The sequence below is a fragment of the Halyomorpha halys genome, unplaced genomic scaffold, assembly GCF_000696795.3.
Source record: "Halyomorpha halys isolate HHAL.00 unplaced genomic scaffold, Hhal_1.1 Scaffold950.1, whole genome shotgun sequence".
NCBI classification, from domain to species: Eukaryota; Metazoa; Arthropoda; class Insecta; order Hemiptera; family Pentatomidae; genus Halyomorpha; species Halyomorpha halys.
The window spans coordinates 284,375-309,761 of NW_027112054.1; the positions used below are offsets into that span (position 1 = coordinate 284,375).

At 29.6% G+C, this 25,387-nt stretch overlaps 1 protein-coding gene across 1 annotated transcript in view; it reads left to right on the top strand.

The window, feature by feature from the left end:
• LOC106687366 (Ig-like and fibronectin type-III domain-containing protein 1) overlaps positions 1-23,971 on the top strand; it is a gene marked incomplete at its 5' end in the record, with an annotated part of 28,978 nt that extends 5,007 nt beyond the window's left edge. The window contains 20 exon segments of the mRNA XM_067049992.1: positions 4,483-4,644; positions 4,732-4,961; positions 5,886-6,112; positions 6,250-6,462; positions 6,534-6,747; positions 7,893-8,018; positions 8,745-9,075; positions 10,153-10,328; positions 11,648-11,786; positions 13,977-14,112; positions 14,194-14,389; positions 16,165-16,411; positions 16,491-16,669; positions 17,697-17,828; positions 19,329-19,479; positions 19,611-19,763; positions 19,907-20,018; positions 20,097-20,299; positions 21,376-21,560; positions 22,431-23,971. Of these exon segments, the coding sequence (XP_066906093.1) occupies positions 4,483-4,644; positions 4,732-4,961; positions 5,886-6,112; positions 6,250-6,462; positions 6,534-6,747; positions 7,893-8,018; positions 8,745-9,075; positions 10,153-10,328; positions 11,648-11,786; positions 13,977-14,112; positions 14,194-14,389; positions 16,165-16,411; positions 16,491-16,669; positions 17,697-17,828; positions 19,329-19,479; positions 19,611-19,763; positions 19,907-20,018; positions 20,097-20,299; positions 21,376-21,560; positions 22,431-22,583 (3,665 nt within the window).
• Positions 23,972-25,387: the final 1,416 nt, after the last annotated feature.

A 25,387-nucleotide genomic window follows, 5' to 3' on the forward strand; every position in this document is an offset into this window, starting at 1 on the left:
TACCATATGACCTTATACCAAAATCAGTTACTATTTATTATATGTTAGATCAAAGTATACTAGTTACTATTTCGCCTGTAGTCCAGAGAATGTATCTGGGTAGTGGGGGAAGATTATTTTTCTCTATATCTTACCCTAACCTGCCACAAATTCTAAAAACAATTCACTAACATAGTAATTGAGAATGAAGGAACTAAATTTTTTTAAAAGGATTCAAGGAGTAACAGGCAGGTACATGTGCAATAGGCCAAGCATGATTGGTGGTAAAATAGAGATTTTAGCGACAGGCTCTTATTTAATAGACTATATAAGTTTTTATTTATGTATTACTATGATTGTACTATTCACTATTATAGTACTGTTCACTGAATTTTCAAATGAAAAGCATTATGATGCAACAGTTTTTCTTTCAAGGTACAAAAAATGTAAGTCAATAATTATTTTTACAATTACATTTTACATACATTATACTACATCATAGGTAAAAGAGTGAAATAGCACTTCCTTGAGCTCAAAACCCTTCATGAGCAGTAGTGTTACAGGTTTTGTTTTTCATACAGCTCTCAAGCTTTTTAGTATGTCATAGGGTACATTCCCAGAAAACTATTGAACAGTGACAACAGATGAACAAGGAGTTAAGTCAATCTATAGGTGGAAAAGATGTTTGGCATCTAAAATTTCAAGGCTAACGTTTCCAAAATATTATAATTCGTCTAAACGTAGCTTAAAATTATTTGGATCCACAGAGAAACAAAAAAAAGCTAGAAAGAAGTAGGAAGCTGGAATAGATAATAGTATAAGCTAAAGGAAAAAGGTTTTTATAGACATTCTAAAACTTACTAAAAGTGGTTGGAAGAAACAATCATTTTATATCTTAACAAAAATACCAATAATTTCAAAAAGAAAATTTTTTAGTTATAATTAATATATAATGGTTTAAAAGAAATGGTTTATGAATATTTGATCAAAATGGTTAATTACCAATTCACAAATAAAATGATGTTATAAGAACAACAATAAATAAATAACAGATAATATATTTTTTAATAATATTATTATTTAAAAGAAAAGAAACTGTTATTGTGAGAAAACTATTATTTCTGAACTCAGAGATGTTCATTTTATTTTTATATGAAAGAAAAGTTTCACTAAAGTATTCCCTCTCAACTAATAAAACTAATTTAATGTCATTTATTTCTCAACATTATTCCAATATACAACATCTGATGAAGCACTGCACCGAAGAAGCAGTAATACCACCTGAAGACTGGCTTTCAGGCCATGTTCGTGAGAGACTGAAGCTCGCACGTCAGAAGAGCTATCATCAGTATCATCTGCTAAAATCTCCGCAGCTCTCGCTCAGGATCAAGCTCCAGATATACAAAGCTGTCATTAGACCGATGCTGCTCTACGGTGCGCCCCTGCTCAAACTCATGTATAGAACCATGCTCAACAGACTGCAGAGCTTCCAGAACTCTGTCCATCGGAAGATAGTAAGAGGAACAGCGTTACAGAGGGCCAGAAACACTGTCATCCACGATGAGCTCCAGCTGCCCTCTGTGCCGGAGTACATTGGCAGGAGACACATCAAATTTTTTGATGGGCTGAAGGCCTGCACCAACCCGCTGTTCTGGGAAATCGGCTCTCCATCACCACCTAGGAGATGGCAAGATGTCCCCTTGGTAAATGTTCTTACCATGGGATGAGGTTTGGGCTCTGCAGTCTAAACCTACCTAATATTATCACAACCAGCAAAGTGGACCCTCCCGCTCATCATAGTTTCAATGCGCATACAGCACCATCAATTCTGCACACACAGTGTACACTCGACAAAGCCCTTAAAATACCCATGGGTAGAAGAAGGCAGCACACTTCAACTGACATCATTGTACATAAGTATTCCTTATTTTCAAAGGAGGGTACAAAAAAAATATATATGTATATACACCCATTTCTTGGAACAGCAGTGATTGGTTCAAATAATAAAAATTGTTCTGATGTAATGCTTTTTCACATACAAATTCATCTCAACTCCAATTCTCTTGTTACAATGAAAAAATAGATAAAATTGTAAAACCTAGTAAATCAAATACTTCAAACATACACCAAAATTATATGATAAAATATATAGGGAGATGGTCAGGGTTGCGGTCAAAAGAGAAACAAAAATAGTTTACAACTATTTGAAACTAACTAACTAGGAAAATAAGTAGTTGTAAACTATTTTTGTTTCTCTTTTGACCGCAACCCTGACCATCTCCCTATATATCAATTTTTACGGTCAACTATACATACATATATACTATATGATAAAATGAATAAATAAATTCGGTGGAAGTCAAGAAAAAGATAAAAACATGAAAAAAATATATATTAGAAACATGCATTCCAACCTAGTTTGGTATTAGGGTACTTAGTAGGGTCTCATCAGAGCTGAATTCTGGAAGATTTTAAAAATACGTTAGTGACTAACAAATATTTTTTCTTCTACTTTTGTACCTTTCTTGACCACCACCCAGAAAATCTTTCAACAATCAATTTATCAAGTCTAACATAAGTGTAAGCAAACAGTAAAACTTGTATGAAAAGTATTGGAAATCATTTAAAGAAATTGTACAGTAATGGTTTGAAAAAAAAATTGTTACCTTTATTGGACAAAAGTATATTTTCATACTTTTAAAATATTCACAATAAGAAATTGTGTTTTGTAGTTATATACATAACATAAATGCTTAATTTTTTCATCTTTCAAAAGTATTCTTATCATATTTACTTACTTTCAACGAAGTATATTGTACTTAAGATAATATGATGAGCATTCTTTCAATAAATCTAATTATACATCTTAGTGGTAATGGGGAAACTTTAAAATTCATAATATAGAATATAAGAATAAAAACTTATAATTATTTCACTTAAACTAACATCCGTTCAACTAATTCACCAAGTCAAACATATATGAAAGCAGTAAACAGTAAACATTTTATGAAAATTCTGCATTTATAATAAATAAAGTTACGAGAAATTTAGAATGTGTTTGATCAAAAAATAATTGTCAAATTGTATAAAGTCAATTTAATATGGCCAAAAATAATCATAATTTAGAAAGTAATTTGTTTTCAAATATTAAACAAAATTAAAACGATTGAATTGGAAATCGTTTAAAGTATAAAAATTCCAACAAAAGAAATTGGGGTTATGGTTTAATAAAACATTCTTACCTTTATCCGAAAAAGTATTTTCATTAAAAATATTCACATGTAAGAAATTGTGTTTTGTAGTTGCATACATAACATAAATGCTTAAATTTTTCATCATTCAAAAGTATTTTTATCATACATACTTACTTCCAACTAAAGTATATTGTACCTAAGATAATATGATGAACATTCTTTCAGTAAATCTATCTAATTATATATCTCAGTGGTAATGAGGAAAATTAAACATTCATAATTTAGATTATAAGAATAAAAACTTATAATTATTTCACTTAAACTATCACAAGTTAAACTAAAAATAAATTCTGAAACTTACACAATCTTCAACGGAAGCCATTATAGGTAATCCTTGTTAATAGGGCACCTAGAATGAAAAATAAAATTAAGATTGTGAGTAAAAACGTCAATATTAAGAAATTCTGTTTCATGATTAGTCTTATAACAGTTATTAGTATAAATAGGTATAATTTTATAATACCTGACCATAAATACTTAAATAGTTAGAACACTTTTAATTTCACAATCACTAAGGAATTAAAACCGACGCTAATTAAAGATGGTGACTGAAGTAGAAGAAAATAGCGGGAACGAGGTTACATAGTATTATAAGTTTTATTGGTTTTTTTGAGTATTAAATATAATTTTTGAACCTAATTTGATTGTTTAAATTTTTATTATATAGTTTTTTATTTACATTTTTCGGTATTGCTTTAATTCTCTATGTTGCTTAAATTTCGTGTGTTGGTAAAACCGTTTTTCTTATTAATCAGGTGCTCTTTGCCCTAATTTGATTACTGGTTTCCTGTTTATTCTTAGAAATCATTATTGAATTATCTGCCTTTCATTATTGTTGAAATCTAAGACCGATCTCCAATTGACACCGAGTTTCTATTATTAGCGTTCCTATTTTGATTGGCATATCGCTTCAAGATGATATGGTTCCAGATATTTATTTTTTACTATAATCGTCGTTACATTATTGTTATCTTATGGTTCATAAGAGGGTTTCTTTGTTAATATTTTGTACCTTCGTGATTATTACCACAAATGTAGGAACACTTATTATTGGGACTACTATTAAGTTTTTTTGCAATTTAGTTTAATCTTGTCATGATTCTAAAGTGTTAAAATTGTTTTTCACAATTTTCTAGTCTTACTTTACAGCGATTTTCTTTTATGTGACTGTTTTTGAATTAAGGCTGCATTAAATATCGCTTATAACTTATGGTAAAAGGTTTTTACTAAGTTATATGATTATTTGTAGATGGTAGAAACCATGTCCCCTGTTGCATGGAAGAGAAGGTACCTGACATTTGCCAAGATGTATGCCGAGGAGAATATACTGTAATAACTGACAACATCAAAACCCACTTTTCATGTGCAGCTTATACTGAACAAACTCTTGCCTGTATCGTTGAGGGAATAGGTAAAAAAAATATATTTAATCTTTACAATTAAAATATGTTTAATTATGTTGCTTTCCCAAGATCAATTAATTTATAAACTGTTGTAGAACTCTTACCAAGTCAACCTCTGGATGTACAAGTTATCCCGTTGACTGATTCATCTTTTGGTGTGGAATGGAAGTCTCCTTACAACATTCCTCATAATCTGACTGAATATACAGTGAATGTGACAATGCTTAAGAGCTTTGATTCAACATCTGTGACTGACATTGCTTCTGAAGAACAAAACAACAGTCAAGCTATTGTCACTCCGCATAGTGTCCAAGTAAATGTAAAAGTAAGTACTTTTTATATAATGTATTCTAACTTAATGACTTACCGCACCAATTATATACAGTTCAGTATCAATACTGTTAGTAATACTTAGTATAATGTAATGTGTATACAAGGTTTTTTATTGTCTTATTTTAATTATGTTTTATATTCATCGTATTGTCCAGCTGAATGTATGAATAAATAATAATTTTTTGTAAAAAAATCTTTTGACATGTATTTTGGTTGATCAGATTTCATTAAGCATTATTAATTATACATTAGGAAATATGTAATTGTTCTCTATATCCATTAATATTTCTAGATACAATAGGTCAGTTCAAATCAGTCCTTGCTCAGACTCAAGAATCGTTTTGCCTGTCTAGAACAACTCTGAACTCCACGTTTACCCTGGTTGGAAACAAATGTATAATAGTTTATTGGTACACGAACCGTCAACACAAATTCTGTTCTGCACATGCTTGACATTAGTTTGAGTCATAATTATTTGTTGGATTAGACCTATTTTTTGTAAATATTAAAAATTTTTGAAGAACCTCTGTTCTAGATCCATGTCAGCTGCCTTAATAAAAATAATTAATATAATAAAAACTTATAGAAACTTAAAAAACCTTGAAAAAGTAACATCAGCAGGATTAAATTACAGTATTTACATACTGTAACTTTCTGTATTTCAAAATGAAATAAATATCTTAATTCTAGCAAAAAATTGTGGAACAGTTATTAAATATCTATAAATTTTTTATTACCTTTTATATTAAACCAGGAATCAAGTTTTTGTTTTTAAATTTATATGAAAATAGATGTGAATGGCTTTTTCATCATGAGAAAGAATTTATTTTTTATTTAGTATGTATGAGCATTTAAAGTAGTAATAAAAAACTTTTTTAATTTTGTCATTTTATTATCCCCTATATTTTTTTTACAGGTGACAGACAACCAAAGCAACTACGTAGTGATAAAAGAACTAGTCCCTTTTACCATGTACGAAGTAACCCTTGTTGCCAAAAATAAGCATGGATCTAGTCTTCCTTCAAATCCAGTGCGCTCACTCACTCTCATTCCTGGAAATATGCGAAGTGTTTTTCCAAAGAAAGTTCCCGTATTGCCTGACATACCTCATTGTTGTGCTGAAAATGGCATTCAGGAAAAAGGGTAACAGGAATTTTTTTTCTTTCACTAGGTTGAAAACAAAGTCCGTGTGTTTTTTAATATTATAACTTTTGCTAAATTTATATCAAAATCATTTTCCCCTACATATATCTAAAATATTTTTATTCAATGATTTTCAGATGTGTTGACAAGTTATGTGGCCTTGTTGAAAATAAAGGAGCACAATTAGAAGTTGCAAATCTAATGATTTGTGCACCCTGGGCGACAACTGCTTTCAAATGCCTAGCCAATGGAATGGACCATACACCTTGCTGTCGTGCAAGAGGTCTGCCAAGGATCTGCCAAGATTTATGCTCTGGAAACTTAACTCAGTTTGATTTTTCGTACTTCAGGTAAACTTTTCAGGTTGTTAGTATATTCAGATTTGATATAGTATATATATTTTACATTTCATTATTTTCAGGTGCATAAAGTATATGCCAAGTTATATAAGCTGCCTAATGGAAGGTTATGGAGTTTTACCTGGTAGTCCTAACGGAGTCAGAATTTCTAATGTTGATCTTGATTTTGCAATCGTGCATTGGGAACCACCAAAAAGTCTTGGAGATACCGTTGTTAATTACAATGTGTACTATCGTCCTCTTCATGATAACCAGGAATATTCTGTTATAACTGATGTAAGTTATAATCATGAATTCTATAATTTTCAGAATCCTTGTGATAAGTATTTAATAGTCAATGAAATTAACTCTTTGATTAAAAGAAGAACTTTAGTTCTTCAATTTGATTTTTATTTGTTCAGTTTTATTTACTCTCTGTGATTTATGAATTTGCTGTAATAATCTTTTGAGGAGATAATTTTTTATGATTCATGTTCATATATGAAAATAAATATTTTTTGTTTTGTCTTTATTAAAATAACTTTAAATTATAAAGTAATATTTTTCAATAGATAGTATTTGTACATTTATATTTTAGAAAGCCTGTCCTAATACAAAAATTTGTTTTTTTAACTAATTTAAATTTTTTAGGTTGCATAATCTATTTCTATATGTTCAATATATTTAAGTAAACACAGACATGTGTGTCCATATATTTCACTTTGCAGGCAGAACTACCCAGTACATTGTGCATTATCATTATTGCATGTCTGCAGCTGTAGTGGTATAGGAAATATGGTTGTTTCGAGTGGTTAACCTATGGAATTTTTAGATCTTAACTAATAACTTGATAACTTTGAAAGCAGTTTCACTGCATTAACTTATTAAGGCCACTGTTTAACAGTTTGTTAACTCTCCTCACTTATAATTGGGATGTTTCTGACTAACTTGGTTGTTCTCTCTTCTTATTGGTCCTCTACCTGCATCCCTCAGATAGTAATCTTAATGGTACCCACAAATGACTAACACCAAATGGTGTATGTATGGTTCCCTCCTTTAGAGTTGTACTGAAGAAGCTGATATGTCCACATCACTCTGCTGATATGTACCATTTATTCCTTGTAACCTAGTTGGTCCGATCTTACCCAACCATTGGAAAAATTTAGCAGGTTGAATCCGACCCACCATAGTATTTATTGACTTGAAACTAAAAAAAAAAAAGGAAGTTATTAACATTACAATACTTAGCTTTTAAAAATAGCAGATCTTTCAGTTATCAAGTTACATTGAAAAAAAGCAAAAAAAAAAAATTGCAATTCTATCATTATTTCATGCTTGACCGGCTTAATTAAAATATGTTCTTAAATCAAATTCAAAATAATATGTTACTTAAAGCCTTTTAAAGATATTATGTGATAATGTTACATAATTTTCAATTCTAGGTAAACTCTCCATTGATTTTAGAACACTTACAAAGTAATACAATGTATGAAGTATATGTGGCTGCTGCTAATGTACATGGTATCGGAGATCCTTCTCAAAGGGTTATGTTTTCTACCCTAAGCAAGGTAAATATGACAATTAATTTTCTTAAGTCAGTTATCATGTTAAAATATTTTACAATATACCATTATTGAATTTAAATAGAAGGTTTTGTTGTGAAAGGGATAAAAGGGAAGCTGAGAGCCAAAGAGGAATTTCTTACAAATGATGCTTGTCAAATTTCCATGAATTTTTCAGTTCACTTAAATATTTTGTCAGTTTTCATTTTTATGTTTATTTAAGCAATATTATTTAAATGAGTGAACAAGTTGTATGTATTAAATGATGAAGGAGAAAGTCAAGTGGAGAAACCCATAACATTAAAGCATGAAGATCCAGTGTCTCATTTCAACCACTGTATTTGTTGGATAAGATATAACTATATGTCGTGGCAATTAATCATTCTCCCATAATGTTTACGATAAGAAGTAGTGTGGAAGTTCCTCTAGAAATCTAAATAAACAAAAATATCTGAGTTTTTAAGTGAAAATTGTCTTTTATACATATTTTGTATTCTTTAAGTGAGTATACACTCATATATCCAGTTAATAAAGTTGTTACATGTATTGAAATTTAATATTTCATTGCATATAGTTTTTTTTAAACTCAAAACTTTTTAGTAACACTCAGCTACAATAGTTTATTTTACTAAGATTGCACTAAAATTTGTTTTTAAAAAATTAATTACATTATTATTACATTAAGGATTTTTTCCCTGATTAAAAATATTTTTCAAATCAATACATTTTCAGAAATATGAAGCTGAATTGGAAATGAATGAAAATGACTACAACGTTACTGCATGCTGTGTGAATGCAGGTCTCAGTACTTCATGTATGCCATTGTGCTCATATGATGCAAGTATGTCTCAGTTAAAGATGTTGGCTGGAGTGTGTGGTGCTGAATTCTTCAAACTTATTCGTTGCGGTGCTGGAGGCAGAAACCATACACCTTGCTGTACGAGACGAGGTGTATCTCCTCCATGCTTACCAGTTTGCTCTGGTACTTTGATACAGTCCTTAATAACAACAACTCACACTTGCATTCCATACATTGGAAACATAGTTCAATGTTTTGAAGAAGGTAATACAACAATATTTTTTTCTTATGTTTTATTCACTATTTGTTTGAGTTTTTTTTCCAATGACTGTTGACTTTATCAGTGAGCATTAATAAATGCTAATATAATACAATAATGATAAAAATATTTAATAAGCTCGTTGATTGACTGTTTTTAATTAATGACGGAAGTCCATCCTCCTTCATATTAATATTTTGTTTGTTACTTCTTTATTGCTTTTTTTTTTGCTTCAATCGTTACGATTTTGAAAATTGATTTGACTTTAATTTTTTTTTTAATTTGATAATTCTATTTTTTCAGTATGCCTTATGAATCAGACTATAAATAAAAAAATAGTTTTTGTTTCCCCCTCTTGTGGGTGTGCTATGGTGCAAAAAACTTTAAAATCTTTGTTATTTTTTTTCATATTGTTATCCAAAACTCCACATAGATTAGATGTTAAAATTATAGGTAGTCTGGGTGGCAGTAAAAAAAAATAAATAAATAAATAAAATAGCAGAAACACTTTTTATTAGTAAACAATGTTTCATCCCACTTTGAATCTTTGAAGAGAGTCAATCTTCTTTCAGAACTCAACCCTAATGAAGCCCTGCAAAGAGGGGTGACTCGTCGGTTACTAATAAATATTTTTTTTGCTATTTTTGTTCCTTTTTTGACCACTACCCAGAACATCTTCCTACAATCATCACGTATGGTCAACTGATAATTTTTCTTAGATGTTATAGCTTACACAAGAATATGACAGGCTATGGACACACTCACTTGACATTTAAGTTGAAACTATACCTTCCCACCCCAATCCTGCCCTCCTCTACCTCTGCCAATAAATTCCCATTCATTAGTTCTTGTTTTTATTCAAATTGTTTCCATAAATTGTCCACATTTACAATGAAGTGAAAACTAACATGTCATTTATAGTTGGATTGTTTAGGTCCCCTTAATTTATGGAGGGGGTAGAGTTTCTTCCCCTATTGTGGATTATTCTTATACCCACACTGGCATATGCTTGTAGGCTTGTTAAAGACTTATTTTGATTTTCAGTACTATTTAATGAATGAAGTATTTCTTATGTTTTACAGGTACTGGTAAGCTTCCTGGGCCGATTTCAGAATTACATGCCTTAGAAATCACTGATTCTGATATTACCCTAACATGGAAACCACCTACTGAAGGTGCTAATGTAACAGATTATCTTATAAATTATAAGAAGGTTGACAACACATCAATACATGAAACTGTACTGAAACTAGACAATGTAAGTTAATTTTTTTGTTAAGAAATAAAACATAGATAAAATGAAAATAATTTTAACCCTTTCAACATCATAATCGCAACAGTAGTGAGTAATGTTGACAATCTTTTTTCAAACTTTTGTAAACTTTTTTTGGATAAAATGGTCTGTTATTGAGAGTTCTTCTTTAAATGACTTATTGTCTGTTCCTTAAGACTTAGTACACTCATGGATTCATTGTTACCGACTCTTGTTGCAGAACTGAGCCCAAGCTGTGTCTTAAGCTCTCAGCAGCATTGAATCAGTTAATTTTGCGGGTTTGTATTTCATAGTGGTTTTGAATTCTACCCGAACACGATACTCGTAATTATTGTCATACATCTGACATGTGACTGCCCTGTCCTGCGATCTCAGCTTGTGTTACCTCCCTGTTTATTTGTTAAAATGTAGACATTGCCACATTACAATGAATTGAGAATTTTTTAACCAATAAATGTTTGTTGGACGTCTCTTTGTGCACATAGATAGATCTAAAAATCTATATAGATGCAGAGATAGATCTAGAAATGAAAAGTTATAGCCAAATTAGCAAAGAAATGTAAGGCTGTTAGTAAATTTACAAAACTTTTTCTTCAATAAATAATAAATCGATGGAAGCGATTGGTTTATATGCACCTGTTTTGTTCAGCATATTCCTCATCCATACTTTATTGAAATTCCGAAAAACGTTTTTTGAACTTTTTCTGTTGTTACCTTATAAAAGTATATTTATAACACTTTGTCTTTAGAGTTTCTATAATGATTTCCTTTTTTAATGGATTTGATTAGTCAGGGCTGTAGGGTGGCTGCAGCAGTTTTATCATAGTGTAGGACCCAAGTATCTTAGGTCTCCGAGTGGATACAGCAGACCAGACAGAAAGCCACCCAAAGAAATAATGAAAAGCCTCATTAAGGTTTTTTAAATAGATGCCTGAGGTTTTAAATAGATCTGAAATATAAGATAAAACCTTCGCTAATTCGGTGTCTTTGGGAGCAGGTAGCCTGGGAAATTTTTTCTTCCCTATTCTATTTTTGTCCTCTTCCATTAATGAGTTCCAAATAGTTTAGATTAGTTTTATTTCATTATAGTTAAAAAAAAAATGATTGGATGTGAAGATCTGCGCAAATAAAGTTATTTATTTTTATATTTTGAATTAAAATAAAAATTTTTATTCTTTTATGTATTCTGATGTTACTATTCAAGCTGTTTATTTTGTTGGTACAAATAATATTAGCATTTCTTTGTAGAAATATATGAAAATATTTTTATAGATAGCAACAATGGTATATTTTATTCATTTTAGCTATTAAACACTACCTCAACAACTGAAAAAATAACTGGATTGGAAACTGGAAAACTATATAAAATATTTGTTGTTGCCAGAAATGAGCATGGTACATCTCTTCCATCTTCAATTCTTCATGTTAATATCTCAAAGACAGGTAAGAAATGAGTTTGGTTGAATAGATTATTTTAATTTATTTTCCGTTGTTGTATATCAAGAGGTTTGTTAAAGTAGTATGTCAGAATACAATCTAAATAGATCTACACACTGATGATCATTTTAAAATTGACATAGTCCTTCCTCCTAAACATTTATTTTTCAGAGCAAATTAAAGAAACTTGTTATAATTCTGAGTTTGAAAACTTTTTTGTGTGTGTTAAATACTTAACCTGTTTCAACCATTTGTTTGTTTTCTTCTTTACTTTCTCTAGATATATTCTTCATTCAAAACATTTCTTTGATTGTTGTATGTTTGAAAGTCTCAATTGTAAAAACATATAAACATTTAATCTTTGACAGAAAACATTATTACTTGAATAATTATCAATCTCTAAAAATAGCCATAGATATAATAACCATGAACAAATTTTAAAAATTTTGGGAATTTTTTATAATTAGAGGTTCTGAGTAAATACTGTCAAGTCTTCATTTTTTCTAAATTTTAATATCTTAAATCTTTAATTTTTTAAAATGTGGTACAGTTAATTTTGACTCTTGAAACGATGAAAGTAACTTTTTATTAGAGTTCAGCCAAACGAGTAATACATACTGCTTTTCAGTAGAAGATATGATGGCTGAATACATTTGAACAAGGGTTCCAGAGTGCCTGGTTCAGACTGTTAAGGGTTCAATCTAGGTTAGTTAGTATTATTTCTCCGAGAACTGAATTTTGACACTCCTACTTTGGTTAGTACATGGTGGCAACCTTTAGGGGTCAGAAATAAGGGATTCCTAGTCCCACGTACTAGACTAGTTCCCACCAGTACCCATCCTTTCAGTGAGGCAGTCTAAGTAGTCCAGGAGGGAAGTTGATTTTTTTCCATAATAGACTTTCTCAACATGATAATTAAGAGAAAAATTGTGGAAATAAAGTAGAAGTTTTCGAGAAAAAAAAAAATTGACATAGCAACATGGTGGAAAACAATCATAAATATTTAAAAAAGTGTTGTTATTTAAAAATAAAAGTAATATGTATAAGTGCTTAAAAAGGTTAAACAAATAGAGGTTTGATAATTGCAATTGGTTAACGACTTTTTGCAAAGTAAATTAGAAACAACAAAATATTATGGAAATTTAATTACGGGGCTTATAATTATTGAAGGAACTTGTTTTTGTTTTAGGACTTAAATTGTTGGTCTAGACAATAAATATTGCATTTAATAATGACAATAATATGTTCTGTTTCGGTACTACACAGATCCTGTATCATGGCCAGGCCAATATAAGCCGTCAAGCTTCCCCCAACATTTCCATTCTCTTGTCCAAGTAGCACAATTTCCATATGCATTTTTGAGGCATTAAATTGAACCTTAGATATATATTTTTCAAAAATAGGGTTTTAAAACAACTCTTTATGAACAAATAGTACTTTGAAAATCTATCTAGAACCATTTTGGTCCTTTCCCGAGTTGTTTTTAGGAAACACTATTAAAAAAAAAGAACACTTTTAGCACCCTTATGAATTTTTTCAACATCTTGTTACTACCGACTTTTTCGAAAACATTTAAAATTTTTTTTTCACTATTGGTCTTCTAATTACCAAATTAAGAAAATCCATTCTGGATTCATTATAAAAAAATTAATGTTTTCTCTCCAGTGCTTCTGGAATTTTTTTTTCCTATTTTAGTATATTGCGTTTTAACTTATACTAATAATGCATTGAATATTAATTTAATCTTAAATCGAACCTCCATCAACAGAGCAACTAGGCAATATCTAGCTCACAAGAAGGCGCTTTCTTTACAAATAATGTATTAGAGATCCAATGACTTCTTAGTGTTCAAGAATGATTAAAACTTACTCTCTTAGAAAAAAAGCCATGATATCGCTTTTTTATTTGGTGTACTGACACATTTTTTCTCACACTTACCAAGATGGCTAAAAAAATTTATGTCTCGAATTTATATGGTAGAAACATTTGCTTCACCACATCTCTTGAATAATTTGGTTAAAACTGCGGTCTAATGTTTGTGACATCGTATAAAGACGGCTTTACCATTTAAACATTGCTATATATAAATGTGAAAATCATTACATATGGTCAAGTTCACTGTAATATTTTTTCTTACTATTTTACATTAATAGCCTAGTTTGAGATTTAATTAGTAATTTTAAACAATATTTATAGTGGTTGGAGATAAAGGTCTGGCCGCTGTTACCACACCACCTCATTCTTTGGCAGTGTCCAGTCATAGCGCTACTTATGTTACTATTTCTTGGCAGCCTCCAGAATTCAGTCAGCCAGCTGAGCAGTTGATTTATAGGTTTTTAAATTTTTTAGCCTATAATGAAATAATTTATCACATGGTATTTCTGTTTATAAAAAAAAATTGATTTATTTTCAGGGTGTTTTACAAAGCCAGTTCTGATACAAACTTCCATTCCTCTGATACTACTGTTACATCCCACACTCTGGAAAATCTTCATCCAAACACACAGTACATTTTCTACATCACTGCTATATTGCCAAAGAAAGGTCAAAGTCTACCGTCAGAGACATTGATAGCTTGGACTGATCCTGCGTACCCAGCTTTTGTTGAGGTAAATTATTTTCATCTGTTTTATATACATTCATTATAATGTTTACTGTAAATCTTTGATAATTCCTCACTCTTTTATCGTTCAGTTTCTATTAACATTATCACAGTAGAACAAACAAAATTTCAGTTTTTGACCCATGGTGTGAGTATTTCAAAAGAAAAATTGAAATATAAAGGAATAATCAAACTATGTCTACAAAGTGTCAATATCATGCTGCTGCTTCGAATCCGAAGTGATGATTTATGGAAAAGTGACATTTTATATGTCGTAATAGGCATGTAAATAAAAATAGAGTTTTTAATATATAATTACGTGAATTCCATGGAATCCTGTTGCTATAAAAAAGCATGATCCATAAATTGAATCTCTAATACAAAATCTGGCTTCTTTATATTCGTATGCTTGAAGAATGGTAAAATAAATTCCTAATATAACTGTTATAGTTAATCTTTTTTTTGTTTCTGAGTATTTATTTCTTATAATTCTGTGATGTGCTCAGGTAACTATAATCACATATAGTTTAAAGATTAATTTAATCACATAGAGATCATTTTTAATTAGATAAAAATTATTTTAAGAAGCTAAATTGATACACTGCAATTTTTGAAACACTATGAATAATTCTGTGAGTGAGTGATAAGTATTTTTTAAGTGTCAGATAGGTAAAGATAAAATGGATTTTAATCTTTTATAACTAGTTCCGATTCAGATTTTTTTTATATAAAGAATTAAATTATTGTTCTAAAATGTGCCTATAATGTTCTAGAAAAAGTTATTTTTTTAGATATTCGAAAAAATAATCTTTTTTTATTTTAAGTTTTATAATTTTTTTTTTTTTACACCACTTTAGTCCAAATTTTTCAAAAACCAGTTCTCTTATTAAGATATAATGGGTGTTCCTGGAAATCTTTACAGAATATTTAAAAAATCCACAAGGATTTTTTAAGACCAAATCCTTGCCAATACTGGTATGATTTAGATGGTTTTAGTTTTATATTGAAGAGTCTTTCATTCTTTCTAATGAGTGGCTATAAGCTTCCAGAAGATGTGTAATTTTTGTAATTGTTCGAAAAACAATTTTTTTAAGGTTTTAGAAATAATTTTTTCAAGTGATTTTGTCAAAATTGTTTGAAACTCAGCCCATAATGTATAGCTACATTATAAGGGGAACCTTCCTTAATTATTTTAACTTCATAGGCATGGACGATTTACATTGTATCATGAAAAACATCAGTAATCAATAAGTCACCAAGTAAGATGTTATAGACACATATGTTCTGGTTTTATTATATCAATTTAACTAATATCTAATGTTGTTTATTAGTGTACTCAGTTTTATTCAGTGCATTCATATAATTCTCAGTGCAATGGAAAATTTGAGAGAAATGTTAATAATTGTTTTGTGCTTAATCAGAAATTAGTTTAAATTAGAGTTACTAAGGTCTTAAGTAGGGTTTTGAATGTAGTTCAAATTTATAGTTTTGGGAGAACAAAATAAACTTAATCGTCACATCTTTGATCCTAGTGGAGATGGTTGATCTAAGTCTTAGAAGTAATTAATAATTTTTTGTTATAATCGTAAATATGGTTTTTAATTATCTAGCAACTAATTTTATCATTCAAAATGTTGATTGTCCTGGTGTTGTACTATGACATAACGTATTTCTTAAGGCTTCAAAATGTTATAATCTTAATATTTAGTTAATTTATAAATATTTTTTTTTTTACTTAATTCTTATGTTTATATTTTTTTTAATAAAGATGAATTTTTTCAGCCTCCAACAGTTCATCCTATTAACCTTGTGGTCGAAGGAAGCAGTATGACTATTTTGTGTATTGCAATGGGTACTCCAATGCCGACTATCTCCCTTTACATATCAGGCAGATTGGTCCGCCAAGAGATCACTAGGCACATGGTTACCGTAGTTCACAATGTCACCAGAGACATGAACCATATTTCATGCTATGCTGACAATGGTTATGGAACTCCAATGGAAGCAAGGAGAAGAATCATCATAAGTTGTATGTCACTTTCTTTTTATGTCTATCAGCAATATTTAAATGTTTAAACGCATTATTTATATTTTGGTCAAAATTACAGATCAACCGCATCTGACAGCAAATGGAATCAAAATGGCCACACATGGTGATACGGTAACTCTTGAATGTTTAGTAGAAGCTCACCCTGATCCGAAAATGGTATTTTGGAAAGATTTTGCCAACAGAATACCAGTGATACAAGATCCTAAACATGAAATTGTTATTATTAAAAATAATGAGGTACAGATTTAATATCAAAACCTTTATTTTACTTATTTATTTATTGCTTCTAAGTGTCTATTGAATTGACTTTTGATTTTTGACTATTGATTTTTAATTATTTAGCTCAATTTTATTTTAGTTTCAAAAATATTATTGCAACTGGTAGATATGGGTACTTGGTCGTTCACATCTAAGTTGAAACCCCCTTGTAATTTCAGTCTAATCCAGCTTACTTATTTAGGAAATATGTCTGAATATATGAGTAACAATTAATAAGACTCAATATGGTATAGAAAACTGCTACTGAGAACTGTTCACTTTCAAGGAAAGTTGTGATATTTTAAATTGTGAATATATAATACATTTATTTAAAGGTTCAATTATATATCAAGTTTGATATTTTAAAACTACCTAGTTCAGTGAAAAAATGAAGTGTTAATTTACTAATATATGTTGTATTGATTTGTATTTCTGTCATATTGTGTGTGTGCGCATTTCAGTTCTGTATCTTTGAAATATTTAATGTGTTGTCAAGTAGCTAGCTACAGCAAGGTTATAGAATTGGATATTAACACCTTCCCTGTCTCTCCAGCAATGCAGTTAAAAATTAACTACAGTCAAGCATGATATGTATAAATATATAAACAAATAATTTAATCACAAAATAGTCTAAAACTAGTTAATGCATGCCAAAAGGAAAAAGGTTATCGAGTTCTAAATAATCAAGGGTTAAATAACCGTCATTTTGATGGATTTTCTATGTATATTTTTATAATGTACAAAAATTTACCTTATTTATTTTTATTATTATTATAATACTTTAATTGTAATTTACTGATTCTGTTATCATCAGTTAGTTAATAAAACCAAAATACTAATTATATAAAATGTTACTGAGTAAAGTTATATCATATATGCCAATTCTACTATTGTAGATAGGATCCTCTCAGGAGAGGAATACCAGGGTATTTATTGAAAATTTTATTAAACAATAAAATAATAAATGATCCTTCATTTATAGTTTTCAATTCAAATTCGATTTTAGGAAGAGGATAAGTGGACAATGCATCTAGTAATTAAGAACATTGATGACTCAGACGGTGGAGAGTACTATTGCCATGCAGAAAATGGTTTCGGTAATGCAACTCAAGCTGTATCCGTTAGACTCCGAAATGTTGTAAGTATTTTTTATTAATAAGTTAGCAGTTATGTTCCTTGTTTGTAGCTTAGTGCTTTAAAGGTTAATATTATTATACCTAATTTTGATAGGAAGGATTTAAAATTGAAAACTGTTTACTAATGTCGGTGGAAAATACAATGGATTTTGGCTAATAGAGGTTGGGAGGCCAGTGCTGCCAAATCTACTATCCATGAACCATCTTATGTACTCACCTATTATTGTTGCCCTCCATAGCTATCTCCATTCATAGACATCTGTTTGATATGGCAGCTAATTCATCCTCCTTACCAAATTTTTTTTTTTAGCTATAGTTAAAAAATTTATAACGCTTAACAAATTCATCTCATTTCCTCATTCATCTGTATTAGCTCAGTTTTAATCAAATTTAATGCCCTATGTGAATGTATTGCAAATGTCATAGAACATGAAAATCTATTATAATATCCACCCTTATAAGATTAAAACGTTTTACGCTATTATAATTTAATATCTTACTGTTCTTTATCATCCACAATAGCACGTCTGTGAACTATTTGCCTCAAGGCAGGCTTTAGACATATAGAACTTAAAGTGAATTGAAAATCTAATTTTATTCAACATTTTTATTTTAATCCCTGGCTGTTAACAATTATTGCTTATTTTATACTTATTGGTGATCATCAATTAGAGGTATTTCAGAACAAAAACTTCTAAATATTGGATTTCCATTTTGTTTTTCTCTTCCTTGAAATAATTTAGAGCACTGTTTGTAGTACTACATTCACCATACAATATTAAACTAACTGCTAAATTAAATTAATTATATACCAATAAATATTAAATTATTAAAACTATAAACTCTATTTAAAAACTAATAAAAAATGTATAATGCTCTTAAACTAAACGTTTTTACAATGTGATAATGGAAAACTGGTTTATGACTAGGCTTAACGTCAAATGAAAGTGAAATAGGCCAGGTTGGATACCACCTTGCTGGACTTATGCCATTAGTCACCCTCCCTTATCACCATCTGATTTATTATTATCTATCTCACCAATTATAATTCCTTATTTCAAAATTGTTTTACATTGTTACCTAGCACTTGATAATGATTTAAGTTTATACTAACATATTTTCGGCGAAGTTAAATCAATTTAGCCCTAGAAGTTACTATTTTGGATCATTTTATTATTTCATTTTTGCATAAAATTAATGTAAAATCAATTGTTAATTTTTCTAATGGATATATCACTAGCTAGTAAATACTATTGTGAGAAAACACATAATGTAATAAAATTTTAATTTATTTTTTTTAACATTTATGTGTCTAAAAAAGTTGAGATTTGACCGTTTCACATTTTTTCAATAATCACACTACTTAATGCTCTTAAATTATTATTTACTAATATTATTATTAAATCCATCCGAAACCATTTGATGATATTGAAGATTTCAGGACTATTTGTTTTTATGATTTAAATTTTAATTAGTCATTAAAAAACCTTTTATTTTTACAGCCTGCTGTAAACAATGTAACACAGTGTTGCATGGAACAAAACGTCACTTCAGCATGTATGGATGCTTGTTCTTTCTATTTGGATATTGATGCTGTAATTGATAGGCCGGAATGTATTGGCGAATTTGACAAGCTAATGAAATGTGCATCTGGTAATTATTCAAAGTTAATGAGTATAATTTTAATATTTTTCCAATTGATTTGATTTGATATGAATTGATAAGTGGAAATATTATTACAAATCTATATATTTTAATAATTCCAAAAACTATTTCATCTTTAGATGGCTCTGATCACCGTGCTTGCTGCGCTCAAAATAATGTTGAAAGGAGTTGCCTTGATTGGTGCCGAGGAGAGCCCTTAGTTGCAGAAGATAATAAACTATGTTTGCTTCAATACACGAAACGTATCATGTCTTGTTTTAGAGAAGGGCGAGGTAAATCATAATTTTAAGTTTTAATTTATGTTAGAAGTATTTTTTTAGAGTTGATAACGATTGCTAATGTTTATCTTTATTAATTTTATATAACATTTATTGTTGATTACCATTTTTTCTAGTAATTATTTTTTGTTTTCTAGATCGCTTGCCAGGACCACCTCAAAACGTTCGAGTTGAGAGAATAGATGACCATTCTGTTTTAGTGAGATGGGATCCTCCTTTGAAAAATCCACACACAGTGGAGATGTACAGGTAATAATAAATTCTGTCATTCCAAATTTTTTAACTAAATATTTATAATGCATGTTTTTAAATAAACAAAACTTTTAGAGTCTTCTGGAGACCTGCTAATTCAAAGAGTCCAGCTTACAAGAACGATAGCAAAACAACTAGTTTAAAAATTTCAAGTCTCAAATCTGGTGTCATTTATGAATGTGTCGTGAAAGCCGGTAACATCAGAGGCACCAGTACTCTAACAGAACCATTAAGATTTTCAACAGATGAAAAATATATCACATCAGCTGCAAGTGTCGGTTAGTATTTTAATTGTATGTGGTTGGAGACGAAGGTCTCAAGGGCAAAATCCTATTTCAATCCCTTCCCTCGCTTTCAATATATGTTTGTTGGAATTTCAACAACCTCCACTCCTTTGCTATATTCTGTTGTATACCTTCCTTCTTGTGTTCCCTTTGACAATCTCTTTGAATCCTCCCTTTTCTATCTGGTCCCTAACTATTCCAATATCATTATATCCCGTGATTTTAATGTTATAATATGCCCTCTGAATCAAGTGATAAATCCTTCCTTACTGGCCTAGTTTTTTCCCCCAATTCTTACCTTCTTCCTTTTTCTCCTACCCATCACACTAAATTTTCAGATACTTGGTTAGATTTGTGACTGTTAAAATCCTCTCTTCTTCCCAGCACTCTGTTTCCTTTCTGTCCTCTCATGACCTGATCCAGATATCGTACAACCTACCTGTTAAATCCTTTATCCTCAAAGGCATACCATTGTTTGGACCTCCTTTCCTATGAATCCCTTCAATCAGACCTGGACTCTCTCCAATAGGACATCATGTAAATAGGATTTACAGTATAGGTTTCCACCCTCATATCTAACCTCCATTTCATATTAGATATTCATGCCTCCCCTATAACCAGAACCTTATGCTGTTCCACTGCACCTTGGATGACTACTGAAATAGAGAAGATGACAAAAAGTAGATAATCAGCTAGACGAAAATATCGTCAAACTTGACTGTCAGCAGATTATAGGTCTTATAAAGTACTTTAGAACGGATCCTAATCTGCAGTTAGACATGTTCAATCCATCCATATTCACTACTTCCTCTCCAATGCTCCCAACTCCAAATCCAAAAGGAATATAATCCTATGTTATGGTAGGAGTCCTTCCTACACCTTCTTATATATTAGAAGATCAATTTTTTTAGGCTACTTATATTTATTTTTTATTGTAAAAACTACAAGTTTCCCTACCAGGTAAAGGTATATTCAGCTCAAAATTGAAAAAAAATAAAATAAATAATATTATTGACTTACTTTTATTCAGTCAAATAATTGTATTTAACTAATGTACATTCCTTTATTAGGTGAAGAGCATTCACAATTTGGCATGGCTGCTGGATTAGTATTTATGATAGTATTCCTTGTTGGAGTTGTTGCTGGAGCGGTATGGTTTGTAAGAACTAGAAGCTTGCTCGGCCATAAATCAACTGGTGGAGTTGCATTCGAAAATCCTAGTTACTTAAGGGAAGTCAACATGGATCATATCCAGGTATTAATATAATTTTAAGATAAAGGTTTAGTAAATAAATGATAATTTCAAAATAAATTTTAATAATAATATTTTTGAGCCACCTTGATTCCCATTTCTAGGTATATATTGGCTAGGGTTCTTTCTTACCAATTTAATATAACATAAAGAAGGAATATGACATAAATTTAGATATAACAGCTTGATTTTTTTGTTTTTGGCAGAATGATTAACTAAAATGTGAATTTATATGGTGCATTCACCAAGTTGCAAGACTGATTTTACCTGAGTAGAGGAGGGTTCGCAGACTGGTTTCACCCACAACCTAAAGTATGTCAGCTAACTGACCCACCAGCTATGATTGGCTCCTTCAACAAGGCAAACTGAGAAAATTCATGACTTTTAAACACTGTCAATAGATCAGTTTTACACTGAAGTTACTCTGCCGTTTGAAGGATCTTGTCAACCCAAAGATCAAAGACAATTAGATTCTTCAACGTCAGCCACCCTACAGGACCAATCTAACTTCTATTGTTTGTTTCCCTAAACCAAGAGAGATCTAAAAAGGAAGCAATTCAATACAATTCCTGTGGTCCAGGCAGCTTTGACAAGGTCGCTTGGTATATAGAGTTCCAGGAAATCTATGAACAATGAAAAAACCACCGGCAGCAGTGTATTGATGCCAAAGGATCAAGTTTCGGAGACTTTTAGCAGTCTGTACATAAATCTTAAATATAAATTTGTTTTTATAACCAGTCTTGGAATTTTGTGAACTCAACATATAATATGTGAATATCATAATATTATTAACATTAATATCAATATTATTTTAATTAGCCAAGTGATGTGTAAAAGCACTTTATATTAGTTTTGATTATTTTTTTATTTTAGTCTGGAGATGCTAACACGAGTAGTGGTATGAACCATTCTGGATGGAAACATGAACAACTCCATGTACCATCATCAACTGAAGTCGCCCCGTCGATCTATGAGGAACTGAAGCTCGGCCAGGATGGTGTAGGATTCAAGAGATTAAAACCATAGTGCCAGGTTTCTTTCATTCAGTCAAATGTGTGATATGTATAAAAAGTACTTTGTTCTCATTCACACGTATGCTCACAGCAAACATCTATTTTCAAAACCACTCAGAGAAGAATTTATAACCCCTTTTAGAGCTAAAATTAAATCACTTAATGTTTGATAAAATCCTGGAATACTCTAAGAAAAGATAAAAAAAAAAAGTAAACAGAAAAAAAATGAGTGTAAATTTTAAGTATAGTGTTTAGTATAAACTTTTATTGACATAAGTCGAAGACTTTTATAACTGCAGATCTTGATGTTATTTTTTTATCATAAAATTTTTATTTTATTATCTTTGTATTTTAGTTTAAATAGCTCATTAATAGAAAAAAAAACTTGTGGTTATGATGGGTGTAATTCCTATTACATGATGGCAAGTCAAGTAAAAAGCTTCTGTAGAACTTAAAGAGTAAAATAGATCACTGCTTACTTTGAAAGAGTAATTTTCTATATACAAAAATTAATTGTGCAAAATAGTGCAGAGGTAATATTGAACATATGTGAAAATTTAAAGTCCCACATTTTTATATTACTTTAATGGTAAAAAAAAAAACAATACAAAAAAACATATCTAGTCCAGCAACTAAAAAGTTGAATGGTTATAGATGCTCTTAGTTTTATGCAAGACGAGAAGGCAAAATAAACTTGTTTTGAGTTACGGTGTGATGTTGATATATTGAAAAGAAAAATGCAGGGTTCGTATGTTTATAACTTGCATAACGGCATTAGAGCTGTTAGAGGATTCTTATTGTGTATAGTTTAGGGACATTGTTGTAAATAGTTATAAATAAGAAAATATTTTGGCATTGTTATATTAAACATGCTAAATGGATGTTATAGTCTTTAATGATACTTATAAATTATTAAAGTAGTTTGACTGTTATAGATTGATTATTATAACTGAACTGAGTGTCACTTGAATGTTGTGATGGTAAAAATAATATGTCAGCTAGTCGGCATATCATTTATCCACAAACCTGTGCCTTGAGGTATACTTAGGTTTCATGTTTATAATATCTTGTAATTTCCTTCTTTTCTTTTTGTTTTTCTGTATATTTTTGTTTTGGTATTTTTGTAGGTTCAGCTACAATTCAAATACAGTGAAATTCAAATGATATATTTTCTTCCAATCAGTAGCAGTTTAATAATAAATATTGTATGAGAAAATTATGTAACCCACCTACTTAATAAAAATAGCAAGGAGACTTATGGTTCATAAAATTTTTCTGATTTTTATTTTTCTAAATTTTATTCTATTCAAGGGACCATATACAAATCAATTATTCTCATGATAATACTTAATCTTAACAATGAATTACTCAAGTTTAAATCTAATTGAATGACTAATGGTTGGTTATAAAATATAAATAAGATAACAGGGACCGAAGCAACCAACTTTTAGAGAAAAAAAAATTATTTATTTCAGTGCAACAAAAGTTTTATTTCAAAAAATTAAATAAATCTAAAATTAACTCTACATTTCCACGCTTTAACTTATATTTTATATTTTGATTTCATATATATTTAATTGATTGCTTCACAGTAGATACCATTTCTTCCATGACCATTATGAGAAATCATAAGGGAGATTAGGAACTGAAATAATATCTAATTTTCGAAATAAATAATAAATACATATATTGAATTGTTTACAGTAGCGATGAGAACAGGTTTAAGCTTTATTATTCTATCAAAAGTTAACAAATATCTCAAACAAGACAAGCTGTAAATATCCAATAAATGTTAATATAATTGAATCGGTTATTTCAGGTACAACTCGTATGCTTTTTCTATAAATAGTAACTGTGTCGTCTTTGTCAATTATTGACACATTTCAAACATTTATTTCCTTAAAAATTGATTACTACATGCTAATAAAACTAAGCTTAGGCAAAATTCAATGAAAAACTTTAATTTTTTAAAAAAGAAAACAGCATTAAAAATTACATGTTTATAAAAGTTTAAAAATAAAGTTTTATTAAAATTATTTGTGTGTAAGTAAACAACTGATTGGGTCCCTGTAAGATACAGTTAAAAAATTATTATTTCTCTGATTTTTGTATTAACGTATAAATGACAATCAATAAAGCTCAGGAAAATTGTTTTGAAAATACACTGAATTTTATGAAATTTGGACCAATTTTTTAAAATATTTATAAAACTTTTCACATTGATGAAGTATTAAATCTCAAATTCCAATTAAAAAAATATTGATGTTAATTTCTTATTTTAAATGTACTGCTTATATATCAGTAAATTATAGAATTTAAAATTTTATCCACTTCATTGTTGGGTCTCCTTGCTCTTTTTATATGTAGCATAACAAAGATTTAATAAATGGGATATGTGATTTATTTCAAGTGATTATAGGGTGTTTCTTGTTAAAAAAAAAATTTCTTTCCACTGTTACACTAGTTAGTATTTGTGGTTAAAAATTTTTATTGAAAAGTTGTTAAATAAAATTATAATGTAGCATGTCAGTGTAAATAATCTTAAAAAAACCTTTTAGGGTGACTTAGTAAGTTTTTACTTGAGAAATAACCTCATATCTTAACAATAATCTAGTATTATTCATTTTTTTTTCTTCTTTGTTTTAAATCAGACCAGCATTGATAATATATTGAAATATTATGTCATTAACATCCCAAACAGCTGTGCAGTTAAGATAAAACTTCAAAAAGAACAAATGTGACTACTGCACTTCTAAGAAGAAAATATATGTAACAGTGTTTTTGTTTCTTTTTTTTTAATCGACACTTGTGTGTAAT